At 43.6% G+C, this 20,592-nt stretch overlaps 1 protein-coding gene across 2 annotated transcripts in view; it reads right to left on the reverse strand.

The window, feature by feature from the left end:
• The window catches only part of robo3 (roundabout, axon guidance receptor, homolog 3 (Drosophila)), an 85,137-nt gene that overhangs the window by 57,002 nt on the left and 7,543 nt on the right, over positions 1–20,592 (reverse strand). For both annotated transcript variants that reach the window (XM_056397057.1, XM_056397056.1), the window contains exon 2: positions 12,399–12,725. In XM_056397057.1, the coding sequence (XP_056253032.1) occupies positions 12,399–12,725 (327 nt within the window). The remainder of the gene's footprint in view (positions 1–12,398; positions 12,726–20,592) is intronic.

The raw sequence follows: 20,592 nt of genomic DNA on the forward strand, positions 1-20,592 counted from the left end.
CAGACTGGTGTGAGGGGTTAAACAAGGAGAAGTAATGCAGAAGTAATGTATGCATGGCATTGCTAGGGATGGCCGAAGCAAAAAAGGAAAAACCCTCCTCCCCCTCTCAGCCCCCACCCTCCATCAATAACACCCACCCTGGGACCCCAAGGGCCAACCACAACAATACCATTACAGAGGTGGTCGCAGCTCCTGTGTGTGGTCAGCTAATAAAGCAATTGTCTGGCCCTGAAAAGAGGATTACTTTAATCTAGTAATGGCTGATGTCGTGCGGCCTATAGAAGTGGGGTAAGAGGGTCATAGGGAATTGCTGAGAAGCCCATTGTAAGGCAACTGAAGCCCCCCTCTATACACCCACACCCCCACCCCCCAACCTGCCAGCGCCATACTGCCCTTAGCTGACCCACCAGCCCAATAGAGGCTACTGTAGTTCACCCATCTGGAAAACCACAAACACTCTTTAACTCGACCTCAAGGGTTGGACAGAGCCGCCTACAGACAATGGGTGACCCCCCCCCACCCTAAACGTACACACTCGCACACAACCCATTAATTATTGACCACTGCAGTGGAACTGGTGGCAATGAGCACTTTCAAGAATTCCTATCCAACAAAGAGTCATTCAAGTGAATTCTTTTTACAAGGCCGCGTTCAGACCAACAATAGCACAGTGTCAAAAAGCCACAGCCTCCTCAGTTCAGTCAGACCACTGCACTGGCGTACAAACCACAGGGTTGTCAGGCAAACAAGGTCGAACCAGGTTTAATTTCTGCCACAAAGTCAATGTCGTAGCTCGCAATCATCAAGAAGGAAGGATGTTTCCATAATGCTTTTTTAAAATCATGGATGCATCACTTACACTGGACTTCATAGATCATATTTAATCAACTAACCTATACCTGTTGAGTAGCGGCACACCCACACCAGCACAAGCCCTTGGGCTTTTTTGTTTTGTTTGGTTTTTTAAACACAGTGTTACTTTTGGGCTATGACAGTGCATTTTCAGTCAGTGTTCTTAAAGGTCCCATATTGTACAAAGTGAGATGTCTATGTCTTTTTTGACTATAAAGCAGGTTTAGGTTCTACAATAATACTGTGAAAGTATCAAAGCACTCAGTTCACAGTTAAATGCACACAGTCTGTATACAGAAACTGAGCCGTCAGAACCTCTGTAACTTTGTGATGTCACAACAAAGCAGTCATCGCTCTCGACCTGTTGTTGCTAGAGCTCTGGAACCTTTAAATTTTTGTTCTAGTATGTGTGAAAAATAGCTACCTGACATCTTCGCTGCAAGATGTGAAAATATAGAGCAGGAGAACCTGACAGTAGCTTTTTTTGTCTGTGAAGTCTTGTATGGACAAACATACACACACAGACCTGCCATTTTCTGCATGTGTGCCATTTTCACTGATAGCGTGCCGATTCCGACACTGTCCACTTTCCCGGGCTCTTTGTAGCGCCAGAGAGGTGAGGAAGGTGAATCGTCTCTCTGACATCGGCGTCTTCGTGTTGGAGGCGAGCCAGTCTGCTGCCTGTGTCAGCTGACCCCAACTTGTCAGCTGTCTCCTTCAACTACCACAACTTATGGCTGAAGCCCAAACTGTCGAACGCACGCGATTATGTTCACATAGCTGGAGAAGACAGTCAGGCCTTACATCCTGCCTCGTGCCCGGCACGCTTTTTTTTTTTTTTTTTTTTACCCTGTTAGCATGCCTGTTCATACCCCTGCCCTGAAAGGGGAGGAGGGGGTGGTGGTGGCGTTGTGACTGGGGGAGGGAAGAGCAACAGTTCCAATTTTCCACCCTGTCAACAAACTCCAAAAACAGATGGATCTTGGAGTAGAAATCCATTTAGCTCCACTTGAATGACTTAAGCCCCCATTCGCTGACCTTTTCTAACTCCGCGTCTTAAGGAGAAATGAATCTTGTGCAAATACTCACCAGTAGAAATCAATAAGCATTTTTCACAGCTGTATTCACCATTTGCAAACAGGTCAAATATGCCTAACCCCCCCCCAGAAACACCTTTCTTTACCACAAAGAACTTACAGCCAGTATTCTATCGGCCATACAAAATACTCAAAGGTGAACGCTTCTGTCGATAAACACTTTTAAAGGTTAATTTTTAGTGACTGCCTTTGAAACAGTCCCTCATTTGTTACCAGTCAGAGAATTAGACGGGTGAGACATAAAAAAAAAGGTGTGACAAAAGTGAGCAAAGACTCAAATACTAAAAGCACATCCAACGAGGCTGACATTAAAGATCAAACAATCTCTACACATAATCATATTCTGCAGAAGATGCTCTTGATTTATTTGACAGCAGCAAACAGTCCCCAGCATACAAGGGAACAACATAAACCCCTCATTGATATGCAGAGAGCAAACTGTGTCAATAAACATGACGTTAATTGGGGGCCTGGAATCGACAGATATTTTCTTCCACTCTAATATTAATTTTCCACCAAGTGCATACAAGTTGCAGCAAAATATGGCTCTAAATATCTTTTGATAGAAACCTCACTCTTCATTAAATAAAGCACACACCTAACAATAAGCTGGAGGGGTGGCAGCCGTGAGAACAATCCAATTACTGGACTGAGTTGTCCAGTTCCTGGAATGAGTCGCCTTGCGAGGAGAATGAATTGCCAAATAACCAGAATGAGTTTCCAACTTAGATCGACTCACCCCCAAGAACGCTCCAATAATTAAAATGAGCTTGCAAAATACACAGTGGGTTATACAAGATTTTAGAATTAGAGTTCCCCACCAATTGGAATTTGTTGTGTAAAGACTTCACAAAAGTTTTCCAATTACAAGAATAAAGCTGGCACATAGTAATCACTCTGGATTGTCCAGCAACTGAAGCAATTTGTCCGGTGATAAGAGTGAAATGAATTAAATGTCCAGTTACCGCAGTCAAATGTCCAGCGGCTCCTGCACATTGACATGTCCTCTGAATACGATAAGTTCATAAATGACAACAATCACAACATACTGGGTGAAGAATATTTTGATTCTTCAAAACCTCCATCTGATGGTTTGATGATCACTTGTGCACTGACTTTCCAGCAACCCAGATACTTCTGCTTCTGTTGCTTTAATGTCTCCCCATTTTATCCACTCTGTAATGATGCTCCGATTGTGCTCCATTGATCTGCTTGAGCCGCGTATCGATTGCGGTGGCCTCCTGTGTTTACTGTCTATCACGAATGACGCCTGAGAAATTGATGGATTTGCTTCAAGCCTCTCTTTCCACTGACCGTCTGCCGCTGGCATCGCTGTTGTATCTGCTATTTGTGCCATCTTCAGTCTATTTCCCCATTGCATCTCATTATAGCTGTCTTCTGCTCCACTTTCTTACTAACTGTGTGTTATCATGATGCCCCCTCATGCCCCCTACAGGCACATCCAGACCAACATAAGCAGTACATTAAAAAACCACACAGGCGCCTCATTATTCTCTGTGAGGCTGGTGCATTTGTGCAGCAGGGGTGCTGCTGCTTAACATTTGTCCCGGCACAGTGAAACACATCTGGTTAAAAACACATTGATGGCCGATCGGCTACATGCAAGTGAAAATTACAGGTGGAATACCTTGCGCCGATTTCACCGTTTTACCTTACAAACACTAAGGCAGAGGAGCGGATCACCGCTGCTGTCATAACCTTCCAATTCTGCCTCGAAAGAGTATAAACTGCTGTGCGGTGTTACTGTGTCTGATAAGGCTTCCTACTGGACTTCCTTGTTCGTATTTCTTTCTTTTAATCTGTGCCCTGAAGCAACACAGCCACACCACACAGCCCCTTGTGTAGTTTTACCAGAGGGCTATTGTTGGCTTCAATGAGCCCAAAGAGGGGGGTCATTTGCATCCTGTAAGACCATGACTAATGAATCGCAATTAATTACACTCTTAGTCGAGACACGTCAGAGAGAAATGTTTCAAATATTTATGAGACACATTAGGGTTTATTGAGGATGGAAAAAATATTCACTGTGTTTTTTTTTATTTTTCAAGTTTTAACATCCTTTTAATATGAAAAAGTCTAAATTACACCCAACTTGTCTTTCCTTTGCAAGCGAAAACTACATTTACTCACAGTGTTACAAACAAATGTGTTCGTGAGCGTAGGCATTTGAAATACATGATGCATCCATTTACCCCCCCCCCCCCTCCCTCCCTCCCCAATTTGTATGGAGGAGGAGCACCTGAAGACTAACACAATACAACACAACAAAACTTCAGACAAGGACCAAGTCGGTTGTTTATCCCTACACTGGGATATGACCCAGAGCAGCAGCAGATGTACTGGATCTAATAAACACACGGTTTGGAATGCAGATGGTCTAAGTGCTGAAACAACACCCTGACCCTGTCTCAATAAAGATTTTGTAAACGGATGTGTGCGCAGAAATAAGTATGAAAGTCAACAAGCAGAGGGTCTGGTGTGTGTGTGTGTGGCTGTGCAGCGCCTGTGATCAGCAGCTCACAGAGATAATGGGGCGTGATTGGACGTAACGGTTGGGGCAAGGGGCCTTTATTGTTCTCCGCAGCCCCCGTGGCCACTGTGCTGTGTCATTAAAGAGGGGGGAGGAGGTTAAAGCTCTTCCTCACACCACCTGTTGTCAACCCCCCTCCCCTGCTTTTGTTCCACTGACCCTTTATGACACACGGCAGCAACACACACACACACACACACACACGCTGGTCACTGGTCACACTCGCCTTTAGTATGGTCTAATTAATTCATGGCTATCCTCTGGAGGAGGGTTTGGCTGGTGGGTCTGGCTCAGTGACCGGCAGACGGTCGGATCATACAGAGGGGGTTTAGCCACAGGCCCGTGGCCTCACTCCGGCCATCTGATCCCCCTCTTTTAAGATCAGAATGGCCACCGGCTCTATCCGCCACAAGTCCGGGACCTGCAATCCCATTAGTGAAGCATGAATACACCTCAGAGCACACACAGATATACACACACACACACACACACACACACACACACACACACACACACACACACACACACAAACCCAGAGAGGAGAGCTTGTTATCAAGCAACTGAGAATGTTACAGCTGAGGAGTTCAGTATGAGAGGTGGTGGTGTTACTGTATCACCCACTGTTTGCTCAGTGTGCTGAATACAAATGCACACAAACTGATTCATGGTGAGCATGTGGGTATGATGAAGCATCACGATGCAACTACCCTGATGTCTGCATGATATCTCAACTGGCAAAAAAGCAGATTTGTAGAGAGCTGAGCAGGAGACATAACGGGAGAATGAGACTCGACAGTAGCTGTCTTTGCAAATGGATGTGACTGGACAAAGTGCTGCAGACAGCTGGTGGAAAAAAAACATTATCATGCTCCTGCGGATGTGCAGGAGGATGCAGGGAGGGCTGAATGTGAAACTCATATCAGTGGGATTTGCACTCATACAGCACTCACTGATTCCTATCCAGCCTGTCAGCAATGCCAATCCCTATTATGATGTTGTTCATGGATTATACTGTGTGAATAGAAGAATTACAAATAGCCACACCTAACCAGCTTCCCTCGCCTACTAAAATACATTTGGCAAATACAAAATAATAATGTGAAGATTGCTCACTGATGCCATCTAGAAAGGACTGATGATAGAACAATCGCAAGAGGAACACGCTTCGGAGGAGTTCATTTTGAGTAGACTTCAAGACAGGTCAACAGCCTCTCTTTCCTCCAACAGCTGATTGACGTGCTCTTAAAAACATCTCATCCTTAATAGGTCAAAGGACGAGCAGATAAAATCAGCCGTCTCATTATAGCTTAACAGATTATGTCAGCTCATTCAAAGTAGGCTATCAGCTAAAAAAAAAAAAAAGGCAAATTCAGAACAGATACAACTGCTGTTAACCATGAACAACAGCTTATTCAGAAGCACTTAGAAGCAAACAGGAGCAGTTTCTGGATTTAGCCATTTAGCCTAGAGAGCTGGGGCTGTCAGCAGCTTAGTTCAACGTTATCACAGGAAGACATTTTCCCTCCCACAATAAATGGCATTAAGTCAACTTTATGTAAAAACAAACTGCGGTTAGAGCAGCACCGACATATACTGCAGTGATATATAATGCTAAAAGGTGTAAACAGAGGCTGATGGCAGGCCAAAGGGTGCTTAGCTATACCCTGCAGGAGCTTGTACATGCGGTAGGGATGTACACATCAGAATGACTGCACAGCGTGCACTATAGAGCTCCAATCACAACCCATATGGCTGCAGAGCACTGGGGTTAATAACAGGGACAGAGGGCAGCCTGAAGAGGGCATGGACAGCAGAAAGAGAGGAGCGAGTGGGATTGCGGGGGTGGGGTGGGGTCGCTTTATCTCCTTTATCAGAGTTCCCCCAACCCACACTTCTCTCCCATCGTAACTCTCTCCTAACCCCCCAAATCCTGTCCCCATTTCCAAATCCATAAACCCTGAAATCCATTTTTCTGCACTGGGGTTTCAATTCTCAAAAACAGTATGACAAGTGTGTGTGTGTGTTTGTGTGTGTGTGTGTGTGTGTGTGTGTGTGTGAGTATGTATGTGTGAGAAGAAGAAAGAAAGTGAAAGGAGGCTCCAACTGGTGACAGTGCTGTTCAGCTGTTTCTCCCACACTGTGTCTAGGATTACTACAGGTGAGAAAGTCTGCCGAGACTACTGTTACAAAGACATGGGGATGTAAACACCCACACACACACGCACGCACGCACACACACACACGCTCACACACACACACACACACTAGAGTAAATCCACACAAAGGCAAAGGAAGACAGGAGTTTCATCACGTCTTCACCTGTTCATTCCCCAGATTCCACAAGGCAGCTGCTATCTCTAACCTTGAAGGCTTGACCTCAAAGCAACCTTAAAAAATAAGGGGGTTGGGGTTGGTTTTAGGGGCATAAAACCCTTTCAGATAGTTTTATTTGCAATTCCTCTGACTCCGCCCCCCAGCACCTTCGAAAAAGCACTTCCCCCTCCCCTGTCAGAGTGAATATTCATGAGCCATAAAGCCAGGCGGTGGAAACATAGCAGGCATAATAAAAACGTCAGAGGTATAAAACACTTAAAGAAAAAGCCGCCAGGAGCTCAGGCAAGTCACTCTGAATGCCAAAACCCTAACCCAAGGGTGTCTGGCCCGTTAGGTCTATTGTGCTTGACTGACTTTTATGCCTCTGACATGAATTGGCCTCTGCTCCTGGCACGTAACTTTGCAGGCCACATTTTCAGGATCAAAGAATCTCTTTTAATGCGTGAAATTGGATAGGATTGGGGGAAAAATTCAAATTTTGGAAGGAAATATTCAGTAAAGTGGTGTAGGTATCTGTTCTTAATGCAAGGTAAAGGAAGGTACAGATTGGCAAAGCACAAAGGAAGGGATTTTCAAGGCTTATTGCTGGATGACAGCTGCACTTAGAGGAAATTTAAATAACTCATGAAACTGTGTCAATTTTGTTTTTCTCTTGGTATCTTTCTATTGACGCTACATTTAGAACATGATTTTTTATAGCTCTCCAAGTTAATGCAATGTGATACTCTATCTGTTTGTCTTCAATATTCAGTGCGATGCAAAGTAATTAGTGCAATACTTTAACCTGCCAGCTATATCATATCTGAGGTTGAGTTACACCTACGCCTGAAAAGACTCTCACAGTTCATCCATCAAACATCCATTCATCAAACATGTCATTAATAATAAGTGGAAACTGTTACTGAGGTAACTAAGCAGAACCTTCCCTAATAGGTTATTGAGTGCCTAATTGTCAGTGTATGAATGTGTGCAAAGGAAAAATGGCTGGGACACACTTGATAAAATGATTAAAGAGAATTAGTGAACCAGACATAAATCAAGACAAAAGCACAGTCAATACAACTCCTGACTGTTAAAAAGTTTTATGACAACTTTGAATGTCAGTTAAAGTCTACAGCTGTTATTACCTCCACCGAGGAAGTTATGTTTTTACCTGAGTCAGCTGAACTGCGCAAAAAGTACTGAACCGATTTGCACCAAATTTAGTTGAGGTATGGGTCATGGGTCCTGAACAAACCCAAACCCAGGTCCAACACATTTACTATGAATTGGATTTTTTTTTTTCTGGTGAAGTCTGGTGTGTGTTTTTTCACATTGGCTTTGGCAAAGATCTGCGCTGTCTAAATGCCCTTCTAGTTCCAGTGTGTACCGATATTTACTTAAATACCTAATGAACATTTAGGTAAATATAGTACTGGGTAGGATTCGGAATTGGTAGATACCCGACATTAAAGGACTCAGATCAGGATCAGGGCCAAAACCTTGATTGGGACATCCCTAATTTGCACAAATTAATAAATGGACATGTTTTGGGGGGGGGGGATTCTACAATTTTTAGTTGGCGAAAGTTGTGATGTTGATCGGTCCAACATGTTCTAGAGTGAAATATCTCAATGGCTACGAAACATAATGCCATGAATTTTGGTGCAGAAATCCATGATCCCCAGAGAATGAATCCTAATTTGGTTATCACTTGAAAATTGTATCTATCATCACCAACAGGTCAAAATGTCCCACTGGCCAACACCTTATTTTATTACAAGGTACATAACCTGTGTCCATGTTGCACTATTGCACTCTGATGTCAATAGCAATTCCTATGGGAAGTGAGAGGAATATAAGTGTTATTTGATTATACTGCAGATGTTTCTCTGTAAGTCAGGAGTCTACAAACATTTTACAGTCACCCTGTTATGCCTGCACAGGATGCTTGAGCTTCAAAGGATTTTGGCTGGAGGACCACTTTAAAGTTGAAATCCATAAACTGTGTACACATTTAAACTACAGCTAAGATGGTGGGAGTGTCTAGTGTTACAGTTATTTGACCTCTAAGGACTCATTCATCAACTGCTGCTTCTCCATGAGAAAATGTCTAGACAAGTGTTCTGCTTTAAAACGATCTGTGCTGCTTCCTTTACCACTTCTGGACAAACTCTCCGGTCAGGTTTGTTTGTCAGCGCCGCACAATTCTGCATCGTCATTCACACTGCAACTCAATGGACTTCTCCACCGTGCCTTGCCTCTCAGCCTGCAGTGGTTGGACTGTGAGGGGTTAAACCTCCTGAACCCTCCACGCTTCCCACTGTGTTGGCTCCCACCCCTGATACCAAATATACACACCAATAAACAATGCCGATCCCTCTCCGTTTGTCCCCAGCGCTTCCAAGTCACAAGCTGGGGAGCAAAGATGACACGATGCCATAAAGTGCCATCTTGCGCCTCCTCTGATGCCATGCTGAGCCCCCTGGCAGCACCAGGCGGGTCTATGCGCCTGTGGCCTTACCTCCGGCCCTGTTGGTGCCATGCAGAGGAGGCTGGGAGGAGCTGGCACTGGCTTGGGTCTGGCACAGGCCACTGTTTGTTCTCCATAACCCCTCTCCCTCTCTCCCTCTCTCTCTCTCTCCCTCTCTCTTTCTATGGAAGCAATGCTCCAAAAGTGTGTTTGTGGGTTTGTGCACAGGCAAATGCACAAACAAGGAGACACACACTTGCAGTTTTTCCTCTATCACCATGGATTAGGGATTTTTGTCGGTGAGAGCAACTGCTGCGCGCCAACTTGTGTCCTTGTGCATGTGTGTTTTTGCAGACAGCTGCAGAGAATGTCACCTCCCGAAGGACTTACAGCTTTAGTAGGGAAACCAACAGAAAGCCGGACATACACAAACATAGATGGAGCGATCAGTCGCATGGCCCTGCAGATTGAAAGACCAAAACCTTTTGATTGCAAACATGACCCTGCACAACCCCAGAGAGCCGTATTTGAGATGCTGTCGATGTTGGCCTACAAGGGGGGATTAGACTGTCTTGTCACCTTCAGCAGCTGCCAGAAATATCAAGGCAAAAATAATATTAACATTAATGATGTGTCCTTAGTTTTGTTTAAGCACTGTCCCGATGTGATGAATTAAGAAAGCAAAGACAGCTTCTTTGCATAGAGCTCAAAAAGCAGCACAGTGCAAAGAAAGTGTAGGCAGCAACATTAAGGATTATTCACGGGGCTGAGAAATTTCTGGCATGTGTCGCTGCTCTATTCCTTCGCTCTTTCTTCACAACCAGCTCTGTGAAAAGTGATTCACAACACCTCCACCTATTCTTTCTGCCTGGTTTCCATATACAGCTTATATCACAAACACCCTGCGGCTTCTCATGTTGATATCAAAACAGAGCGAGAGCAAGGTGAAAGGTAATTCTTCATGCTGCTTGAGGAGAGCTTTTAGGTAAGGTGACGGACACACTGCACAGATCCCAGCTGTTTACAGAGGATAGCAAATGATTCATGGGCTGTATTTTACTGTGGAGGCAGTAAGGGGAAATTCAGCCTGATTATTAAGTTAGGAGCTGGAGCTTTTCAAGAAAATATGCTGCCTGACCTGTAAGGTGTTTGACAGGAGTCTAGAGTTTCATAGATTTTTACTGTGAATGGAGCTGGGTTTTACCACCTTTCAGCTGGTTTGTGTTAATAAGAAATGAGAAATTCCAGAGATGGTTTCAGATTTAAAAAGTGAGCGATATTAGGAGAGGCCAGTGCGGAGGGAAACACAGTTTAAACATTCACTGGTGTTTTTGCAAAAGCTGCTAGCAGCATGATGTCAAAACTCATTATGCCAAGAACACACTGCCCGCGTCGCATGGCGGCTGTGCCTCTGACCTGCTGCGGCTCTCACACGTGTGTAGCTGCGTCGCTGCTACTGCCAGCTCTATCTCTTTACATAGAGGTTTGCAGGTTATTGGAACATTATAAATTCATTTTTTGACTTTGTTTTCACAGAAAATGTCACTAAAATGCCACTGTCTCCACGTACAGCTGCTAAAATAGTTTAAAAAATATTATTATATTATTATATATTATACTTTTTTTATGTCTGTGATATATTCAGATTCAGAATAGACATAGACAACTATTGTGGAAGGTGTCAGTCTTATGTAATGTTGCTGGTATGATGTCAATTTGACATCAACAGGTCTTTTCTCTGTTTTTTGCTGGGAGCCGCACATCACGCATGAAAAATAGGCGAGACGCCGCGATGCAGCCGCAGGGCGTGACACGCACACGCAAGCAGTGTGTCAGCTATAACCCGGAGCGTTCCTGGCGGTCCCCAGCAAAAAGGGAAATAATTTATTTCCAATTTAATTCTATCCATAAGGAACACAATGACAGACTGTATGACTATTTTTGTCATGGGTTTAAACACTTTCGGTAATAAAACAGAAAAGCAAAAGCAAAAATCTCATCAGATGGGGTATCTAGTTTCATTTGTATCGTTTGAAGGGAATTTGGAGCGAAAAAGGTTGAGAACCACTGGTCTAAATTAGTGGATAATCAAGGAAAACAGAGGCAAAACTTGATCAATATAATAAGCAGCAACAACTTCAGTCCAAAACTATATTTGCAGTCATATTAACAGCCAACATTTTTTTTAAAACACCTGCTGCTGCTGTCAAAACAAAGTTAAACTTCCTGGTAGTCTTCCAACACTAAAGGTAATGGCCGAATCTAACAGCAAAGATTTAATTGGCCCTGTCCGCATTTCATTAAAGTGCCACTGATCACAAGCAGCCCTGCTACAAAAAAAAAACAAAAAAAAAAACATCAAGAGCTGTCTGTTGGAAACCCATCTGACAGGAGTTTGTTGTATTTTAAGGGACTAACATCTGCTAGTGAGAAGCTGCCAAACTAAAAGTGGCCTTTCCTCCCCTCCCTGCTAGGAAGTTTTTTTTTCTGCTTTCCTGTCCAGTGGCGACAAGCGTTATCTTTTTCGCTGGCGCTAGCTGTCATCCATCTACATTAACAGGCCCGGTCGCAGAGTCCTGGTCACAACACGACAGGGGCCGGGCTCTCCGGTGCGGGGGGAGAAGATAGGATGCGGTGTCGGACGCTGGGTAGCAGAATGAAGGGTGGGCAAGGGGTGGGGTGGGGTGGCGAGGGGGCCTCAGGGTGCAAGCTGCCAGGAGATCTGACACCAAGGTCAGGGTGGCGTCTTATGTTAAGTCAGCCGAGTGATGGCGATGATAAGAGACCAGAGAGTCCTTTGAAGCTGCCTCCACACTCCTCTGCTTTTATAGTGCGGCTAACTTTATTACTCGTGAAATCCATCTGTGATTGAATCCATCTCTTATTACTGGAACTAAATAATACATAACATGCTGTTTGACACCTGATATATGAACAAGCAGCGGCCTATCACCACAGACTTGTACTGCAGTGCGCACTAAGTTCCTTTTGTGAAATACAATCATGTGTTATGTCAACATACTGTACATACATACTGTACATATACATAGTTTCTGATCAACTGATCATCAAGCCCATACAGCAAAAAAAAAAAAAAAAATCAGACACTTACTTGCCACCTCCAGCGATGCATTGCGACTGACCGCCTCGCCCAGGTAGTTGCGCGCCACGCATACGTAGACGCCTTCGTCGGGCTTGCTTCGCCTCCCGTGCACAATTCGCAGGAAGAAGAGGGAGCCGCTGGGTAAGAGCATCCGGTGGGAACGAGGGTCCTCTCGATCCGTTTCGACGCGCTCACCATCTTTGTACCATTCCACCACCGGGGCCGGTCGACCCTCCGCCTTACAGTTGAGGGTGGCCGGCTCGCCCTTCGACACGATCAGATCAGACGGGTGTTCTACGATCCGAGGAGGGGCGTCCTCTAACCTGGGTCTGGAACCTGGAGACAGGGGAAAAAGAAAAGGGTTAAGATTTTGTTCATCAGAGGGCAGCCATTTGTGATGATTGTGATTTTTTTGAATATGAGTGTTACTTGACACCGATAGGACTGAAACTTGAGGGATAATTATTACAAACTAAACCAGAGCCATTTGGTGTTTTAAAGTTTGGCCAACAGACGACAGATTGAAGAGAAAAGCACATGAAGTGTTTTGTTACTGAGAGATATTAAATGTATTTTTTTTTCTCTTTTTTTAAAGCACAGCATCTGCTTATTCCTTATGCTAAACGAAGCAAAGTTTTAATTTCAAGCCCTTTTTTTTAAAATCGCAAACTGGATTTTCAACTGTGACAACATGATCCATTTAGACTGCTCATACACTCAAGATGTTAAAGAGTGTGGTTGCACCAGTGAAGGAAGGGTAAGGACTATAATAAACACAGAACACAAAAATCCTCAGCTTTTTTTTTTTTACATTCTGGCCTCTGGCACAACTTATAAAAACACACACTCAGTTGCCCTCTGTTCAAACCTCTTGAGCTTCAGCTGCAGAAAAACACACAATTTTATCACTGACAACATGGCTGTGTGACATGAGCGTGTAATGCAATTGCTCAACAGTTACATTCAAAGTATAAATCAAGAGGACGTGTGAAAATGACATGCTCGAAATTCTGTATCTGTTAAACCAAAACCAGATTCTCCAGCGGTGGAGGAGGAAGCATGAGAGAAGTAAATGTGGTAGAACTGTGCTAATCAGAATTCATGGGAAAGTAGGTTGACTGAACTAATGAAATTTATCAAACATATACAAACAACTCAAATACATACTTTTCCCATATGGATTTCAGTTGAAAATATTTATATAATATAAAGACATTTGAAAAGTGTTTTTTCTATTCCATATAACTGTATATCTCTGCAAGGCAAATTACTTATCAATATAAAGACGTTGTGTTTCTGGTCAGAATTGTTGCCGTCTGCAGACTCTGGCTTGTTTTTGGGGGTTTTTTTAGAGTCTGATTGACAGACATAAATGAAAAGAGAGAGACAGAAGCAGACAAAGATGGAGTCTAGGTAATTCCCACAGGTTTTTTTTTGCCAAGCTTTGAAATTGCTTTATTCCCCCTCCACCCCTCACCCCCTGTCTTCTCTTCTTCCCCCCCCTATATTTGAATGACAGCATGTTGGTGGTACAATTATGTATGAAAAGCAATAACACAAACTCAAGCGCCACGAGGCACAAGTGAAATCTCCCCCCGGAGAGCGTATGAAAGAGTGACAACAGGAGGTGCGTCTCGCCCGTGATTTCCACAATAACCAAGTTTTTTGTTCCAGTAATGACTGTTGCAGCGTTCACCGCTTCACGACGGTGTGTTTCTGATTCCGCTTGCCTTACCGCTCAACCAGTAAGCTGTGCTGTTTTTTTTTTTTTTTTTCAACTACAACCATTTTTCCCTGTCACAGAAAGGCTTCCTTTACCCGTCCCATGCAGTGCAAGCATTACGCAACTTTGTGTTTTCAGAGCAGTCACAGCAGGAGATTGGTGGGAGTGGTTGTGCTCATGACAGGGAGACAGAAAACACGAGGTGCTTTGTTCAGCATCGAGGAGTTTTGTTTTGCCTTTGCATAACACAGAAGTCGGCATCACTTGAGCTTTGTTTCGCTCATATGCCGCTGCTCTGGTGGAATAACTAATTGCTCAGTTTAAGTCTAAATAAGTTATAATTTGGCTTGAATACATGCAAAATGTAATATCTCAATACAGTCCAGCATGTTTAGTTGTGTGTATCAGGTGGGTTTTTTTTTTGTTTTTTTAATGATAAATACATATATTATTGTAATGTATGTGAAATGAGGGTCGGACTTGGCTGCAGGGAAGACTGTATGACACTGCAAAAAAAAAGCCAGTCTATATTATTACATTTTATCGATATAAATAGCAGGAAATATCACAACATTCGATATTGTGAGATATCAGCCCAAGCCTAACAGAAATGAAATATAACTCAGGGTGACAGCGACTTTCCTGTAGAAGCTGAGTAGCTTTGGTTTTAGTTTATAATTCATTGAACACTACAAAGGGAAGAAAAACAAGATGGAGCCACAAGTGGACAAGGTAGAAAAAGAGAGCATGAGTCTGTTTCAGTTTGTGTAAAATCTCAAACCTCCGAAGGTTGATCAAGATGAGAACTTTTTTTTATAGTGTTCTTCTTCTCCAGCGGAAAGAACGCTGACACCGTGCCTACAGCACAAGCATATACCGTTATACCATACAGCGTCATGTGCTGCGGGCCTACATAATAGAAAGGTTCGTAATGGTTCTTCCCACAGGTGCATGAATGAGAAGGAGTTCAAAGGTTCAGACTTGATAGCACCTGATAAGAACAGCAGTCAAAATTCCTCCCTGCAAAGTGACAAATCCTCCATTAGGTTTCAGGGGATTAAAAACTCCTCTTAAGTGCTTTTTGCTGATGGAATATATATCGTCTGATGGCCCTGCTCTAAATGTAATTACATTCAGCAAAATGGAGAAATAGGAAGCTCTGAATAGCAGGAAATGGTATTGAGGCTTTGAAGTTGCTCCTAGTTAGAGTCAAATAGCAGCTGGGCTTCTGTCTGATGTCTACTTCCAAAGAACTGAAAACAGCATGCGATCAGATTTACCTTTTAAGGTTAACGCAAAAAACCCATTAATGCAATTTCCTCTCTTTTTCTTCCTTAAACTTACAATGTAATGTCTGAAAATGAAGGTGTCCAGTGTTCACCAACTGCTCTTTGACTACTCCGGATATTACCATTCACTGACTATCACATGTGCAGTGTAAGAAAACTGTGTCACCACCGATGTGCTTTTCACTTTGCATACAAATGGGATTTTGCGTAACAAAGAATGGAGCCAAATTAATGTTGAAAAATGAATCAACTCTGAGGCAAAGTCAATATTAACTCCACCTGAACATTGAGTTAAACTCCTCCTCAGTTGAGTGTGATGCAGTTTCTTTATATCGTTCACATGCAGTTATTACCACTGATGTTAAAATGACAATAAAATAATAAAATAAAACTGTGCCATTATATTGGAGGCAAGATGCAAAAACAAAGAATTGTGGGTGGATGTACGGCACTCTCCCAAAGTGCCACCAATGGGTGTCTAATCATATCTATGCAAACTTTAATCTCTGTGATTTGCAATGCAGGACTACCTGATATAACATTTCAGGTGATATATTTCTGAATATGAAAACATAAAGTGCAATATTTTTTACAAGACTGATCTCCTGTGGAATAAAAACAGAAAACAGCCCCCCCCCCCGCAGGTCTCTGAGCTGTGGATAGAGACCTGCATCTAGCTTTAAGGTAGCATATGTATCATGGTTGAGCTGAGTATATCTGGCTCGGGTTTGGGTGGTGGAGGGGAGGACTGTGGTGAGAGCTCAGCAGGACAGAGCCTTTAAGAGCTGACTCATAAATTTTACAGTCCGAGCTGGTTGGAACAAGCCATGTGGAAATGTAAAGCGAATGCTTTTTAAAGAGAAAAGACCACCGAGTGAGACTGAGCTAAATATCAGCGAGACAGCCACTGAACAGCAGCTCTTAAGAGATGATATGCCAACCATCCAATTTAGACTTGATGAGACGATCTCTCTCTCTCGCAGCGACTGGCTTCTACACGCAGAAACGCTCAACCACCTTAATCTAGGATGTCACACAGATGTACGGCTCAGTCAGAGGAATAGGAAAAAAAAAAAACATAAGATGCCGAGACATTTTTCTGAATCTATACTGACTTCGCACCAGCTCCTTCGCGTACCCGCAGGCTGTACATTAGTATGACAGTACAATGGTACAGATCTGCATGTTGATGGGGGCCGACAGCGCTGCCATACGACTCAGAGATATCAGAATTTTTAAGATGAGCGGTATTCCCCCGCTACACAGCTCAAAGTGAGCGTAGATGTATTTAACAGATAAGGGGCGAGGCTGGAAGAGATGAACTCAAAGTGGGTTAAATGGACAGCTGGAGACGGCACAGTATGACTGGTTTTCTTGAAGAAGGTGTCTAATAGGAAAGTCTGGGCCCTCTAAGGACCTATTAGCTCCTGCCCGCGGTGTACTACAGCAGCATGGCAGGAACTCTCAAAGCTACATGTGAGCTAATGAAACCACAGGGATGCTGCGGAGTCTGGCCTGAGAGAGCAAGAATCTGTTTGACAAGAACGGTGTGTGCAGGAAAGATGAATTACTCTCTATACTGCCATGCCCAAAGACAGCTGTGGTGGATTAAGTGTATGTGTGATTTACCTTGCAGTTTTGATAGCTGTCCATCATCTGCGGTAAAAATAATTTTTCTTTATTTGTAGCCTTTAAAGTCCTAGTGTGCAATTTTTCTCAATGTAAATTTAGGGACAAGTATAATATTAAAGGAACGCAGATTCCTCTGTGCAGGATATGAGGGTTGATTAAATTATATATGAAATTGATATGAATCATATACTATGCCACCTGTGGGTGGGACTCATTCAAACGTGTTGAATTAGGTGCAAAGCTGTACAACCTGCATGAACAAATTTGAATACTTTATTAAGTGTTGTAGCTTTATAGAATGATGAGTTGACCCATCGGCACCAATGGCAAATAACGGGCCCAGTACAGTACAGTTCTCCATATAAAACTCCACACACTTGAATTTCTCCTGCAGCGTAATTATGAGACTGATTAATCCAGCAAAGAAAATCATAACACTGTTTATTTTAATTAATTCCACTAAGTCAGCGTGCAGTTTCCCGGCCTACCTGGTGAGTTCAAACTCAAACAGACTCCAAATCAAAAAGACTCTGTATTTAGATTATATTTAAACATCAAGACAAATGCACATACACCGTGAATTACTGTCAAACAACTTCAAAGCTGCTTAAACTGGAAAGAAAGGGGAGGAAAAGGAGGAGGCGGAGGAGGAGGAGGAGGAGGAGGCGGAGGAGGAGAGGATAAAGCCTGAGAGTGTGACAGAAGTAGTGCAAGGTAAAAGTGCGCAAAAAACGAAGGAGAGAAATTGGACCAAACACAGCCACAGGGAGCTGGAGCTCCTGCTGCAATGTCCTCGCTGTGATGGAGGATGACGAAGTGCTGAGACACAACTTTTTCTCATCTCCTTCAAGAACAAGTGGCTCAGTGCTGCCCCGCCCTCATATAAAACAAGTACAGAGGAACACTGCCAAAGATCTACAGTGGATCCCAAGACGACCCCCCCCCCGAACCCAACTCCCTTCCACCCCCCCTCTTCTTTCACCACAAACACAAGTGGGCTTTCAACCCCTGAGCAGATTTACATCATCTGAAAAGGCAAAAACACCAGAACAACGGAACAACTCTTACACGTTACACGTTTATTTGCTTGGGGGAGGGGCCATCAAATAAGTGACATTGTCAACCGGTTTCGAGGTGTGATGAGAGATGTCCTCCGCTTGAGATGAAAGGCCTCGACAGTTCATCATTAAAAAGACGAACTGAAGTTAAAACTAAATGGAAGCAGAGGCTGATATTTTGTGTTGCCTCATCTTCATTTGACAAGCTATTTCGCTTCAGGTAACAGCTTGTTAACCCTCGTTCTGCACTTCTACAGCTCTGGATGTAAATATGAACTTAGCCGTGCATCATTCCTAGAGTGCATTTCACAGACTCATACACCATTTTCCAAACAGAGATGCTACAATGCTCAGACGATGGTCCGACTCTTACAATAAATCCAGGGAGGCTCTGGTTGTCATTTCATCTGATATTTGTACATGGCTCAGTCTCAAGGTCGACACAAATCCTCACACCTACTTACCAACTGTGTCCCTGCTGAAGGTCCAGCATGCCCACCACCCCCGAGCCAACTGCACCAGCTCACAGAGGGTTTATGTGTCATCACACATAGGATCAAAAACATTCAGTTCACTACAGCCCTGCTGGGAAAAGGACATAAAACACGGACAGCACTTCAGCCCTATCAGACAGGGTGAGAAATACCTTTCATTTCAGCATGAAGGACTTGAAAATAAATCAGAATACTGCAATACCTCAAGAGCCTGTCCTCCTATTCACTCTGTGGTGAGTTGTGGTTAAAAAAGATTTTAAGCCATCCTCTGGCTTAGCAACTAAAATTAAGGCTAAGCTGAGCTAACCATCACAATGCGCTCGAGATAACCACCCTCCCCACCCAATTCTGCTTAAAAAGATATAGCTGTTAATGGCAAAGAAAAATCTCTTTTAAGCCGAAATTCCAGTACAGAGGTGAAAAAAAAAAAAGTACCTGATGAACAGAGAGAGCTTAGAGGAGAGAGGAGAGAGGAGGGGAACGGAAGATGGCGATCAAAGAAAATTCAACAACTTTCTTATTCCTATTCCTCCCTCATCTGCAATTCTTTTCAGCTCCCCTCTTGGAGAATGTGTTGTTTTACAGCTCGGCCTCCTTCTCTGTCTCTCCATTTCCACCAAAGCCACAGGAATTGATTTGCAAATGTGCATTCAAAGTTAAATTGGCAGCAGTAAGGGGTGGGGGTGGGGGTGGGGGTGGGGGTGCTTTTTCTGCAGCCTCCCCCTGTCTGACCCTGTGGGGACAACAACATGATGCACTTGCATGAGAATACAGAGTGCTAGCCATAAAAAGACAAACCTCCTTAATTGAGCTTGTGTTGATGCTAAGCATCCAAATGGGCAGGGTGAACTTTGCAAAAGGAAATTGGGCGTTTTTATCATGTCTCTCTTGGGGCATTGAACGGCTTCATGAGTACGGGCCGGGGCTGCTTCTTTCTCTTTTCTCTGAGACGAGGGGATCATGGAAATTGGGAGCAAAAAGATCCAAACTCCCAGGGCAGCAACCAAAAAAAAAAAAAAAGAAGCCCTTTCCTCTAACAACTGTTTCATGCTCCCTCTGAGTACGGCCTCTTGCACTGGCAAAACAGCTGAAATGAGTTTTGGCTTGATGTTCGGGCACATTGACAAGGCAGAAGCAGCTTGCTGTAGATAGAGAACAAACAGTGGTGTCTTTTTCTGGTCCAACAGGAACAAATAGTTAAGCCTAACAGACCATTTTTACACAAAAAGTTCCTCGTTGGTTAAATATGGCTGAGAGGCTCGGGGAGTTGATTAAGCTTTGATTTAGTTCCAAGCACCGAAACGACCCTTTACATGCAGATTTCAACTGTTTACTTTGACTTTCAAATATTCTTTCTGCAGCACAATGTGGTCTGAGTGACCAAGTGGTGGCTTCTGCAAAACATTCGGTATCAACACCGATAATGCGGAGGACGGTTCAAACTAAATTATTCTCCTATTTAAACATTCAGCGAACTTTGAATGCAACTTGAAGAGGAGTCTGCAAATAGCAATCCTGGGGACTAATATACAACCAGCCCAAACTCCTTCAAGTTACTACCAATCCTGCCAAGTGTTGTCAGTTTGAGTTCCAGTTACCCTCCAGTGAGAAGCATCGATTTTCTCCACTGACTCCACCAAGGGGGGATTTGGATAGGCTTTGAAAGAACAAGAGAGCAGCAACTGTATGTGGCAACTAGACTCACTCTTCATTCGATTTTGCTTTAAGTGTTCTGTGTGATGAGAGCAAGAAGAGACAAGAAGAAATAGAGGAGAAAATACTGGAGGGAGGGAAGGAAGAGCAGAAACTGGGAGATGGGATAAAAGAGCAAACTCAAGAATATCAATGGGTATATATTTATATTTATGACTGGGTTATTTCTTATCAGTGATCATCAGTTAATTAGGGTTCATCAGTGAAGGCACAGCAGTGTTTTTGCTCTCTCACTCATGTCAGGGAGGAATTACTCGCTTGGCTCCAAGACAGCCGCACCACTGGTTGTGGGTG

This window comes from Seriola aureovittata, chromosome 15 (assembly GCF_021018895.1).
Source record: "Seriola aureovittata isolate HTS-2021-v1 ecotype China chromosome 15, ASM2101889v1, whole genome shotgun sequence".
Taxonomy (NCBI): Eukaryota; Metazoa; Chordata; class Actinopteri; order Carangiformes; family Carangidae; genus Seriola; species Seriola aureovittata.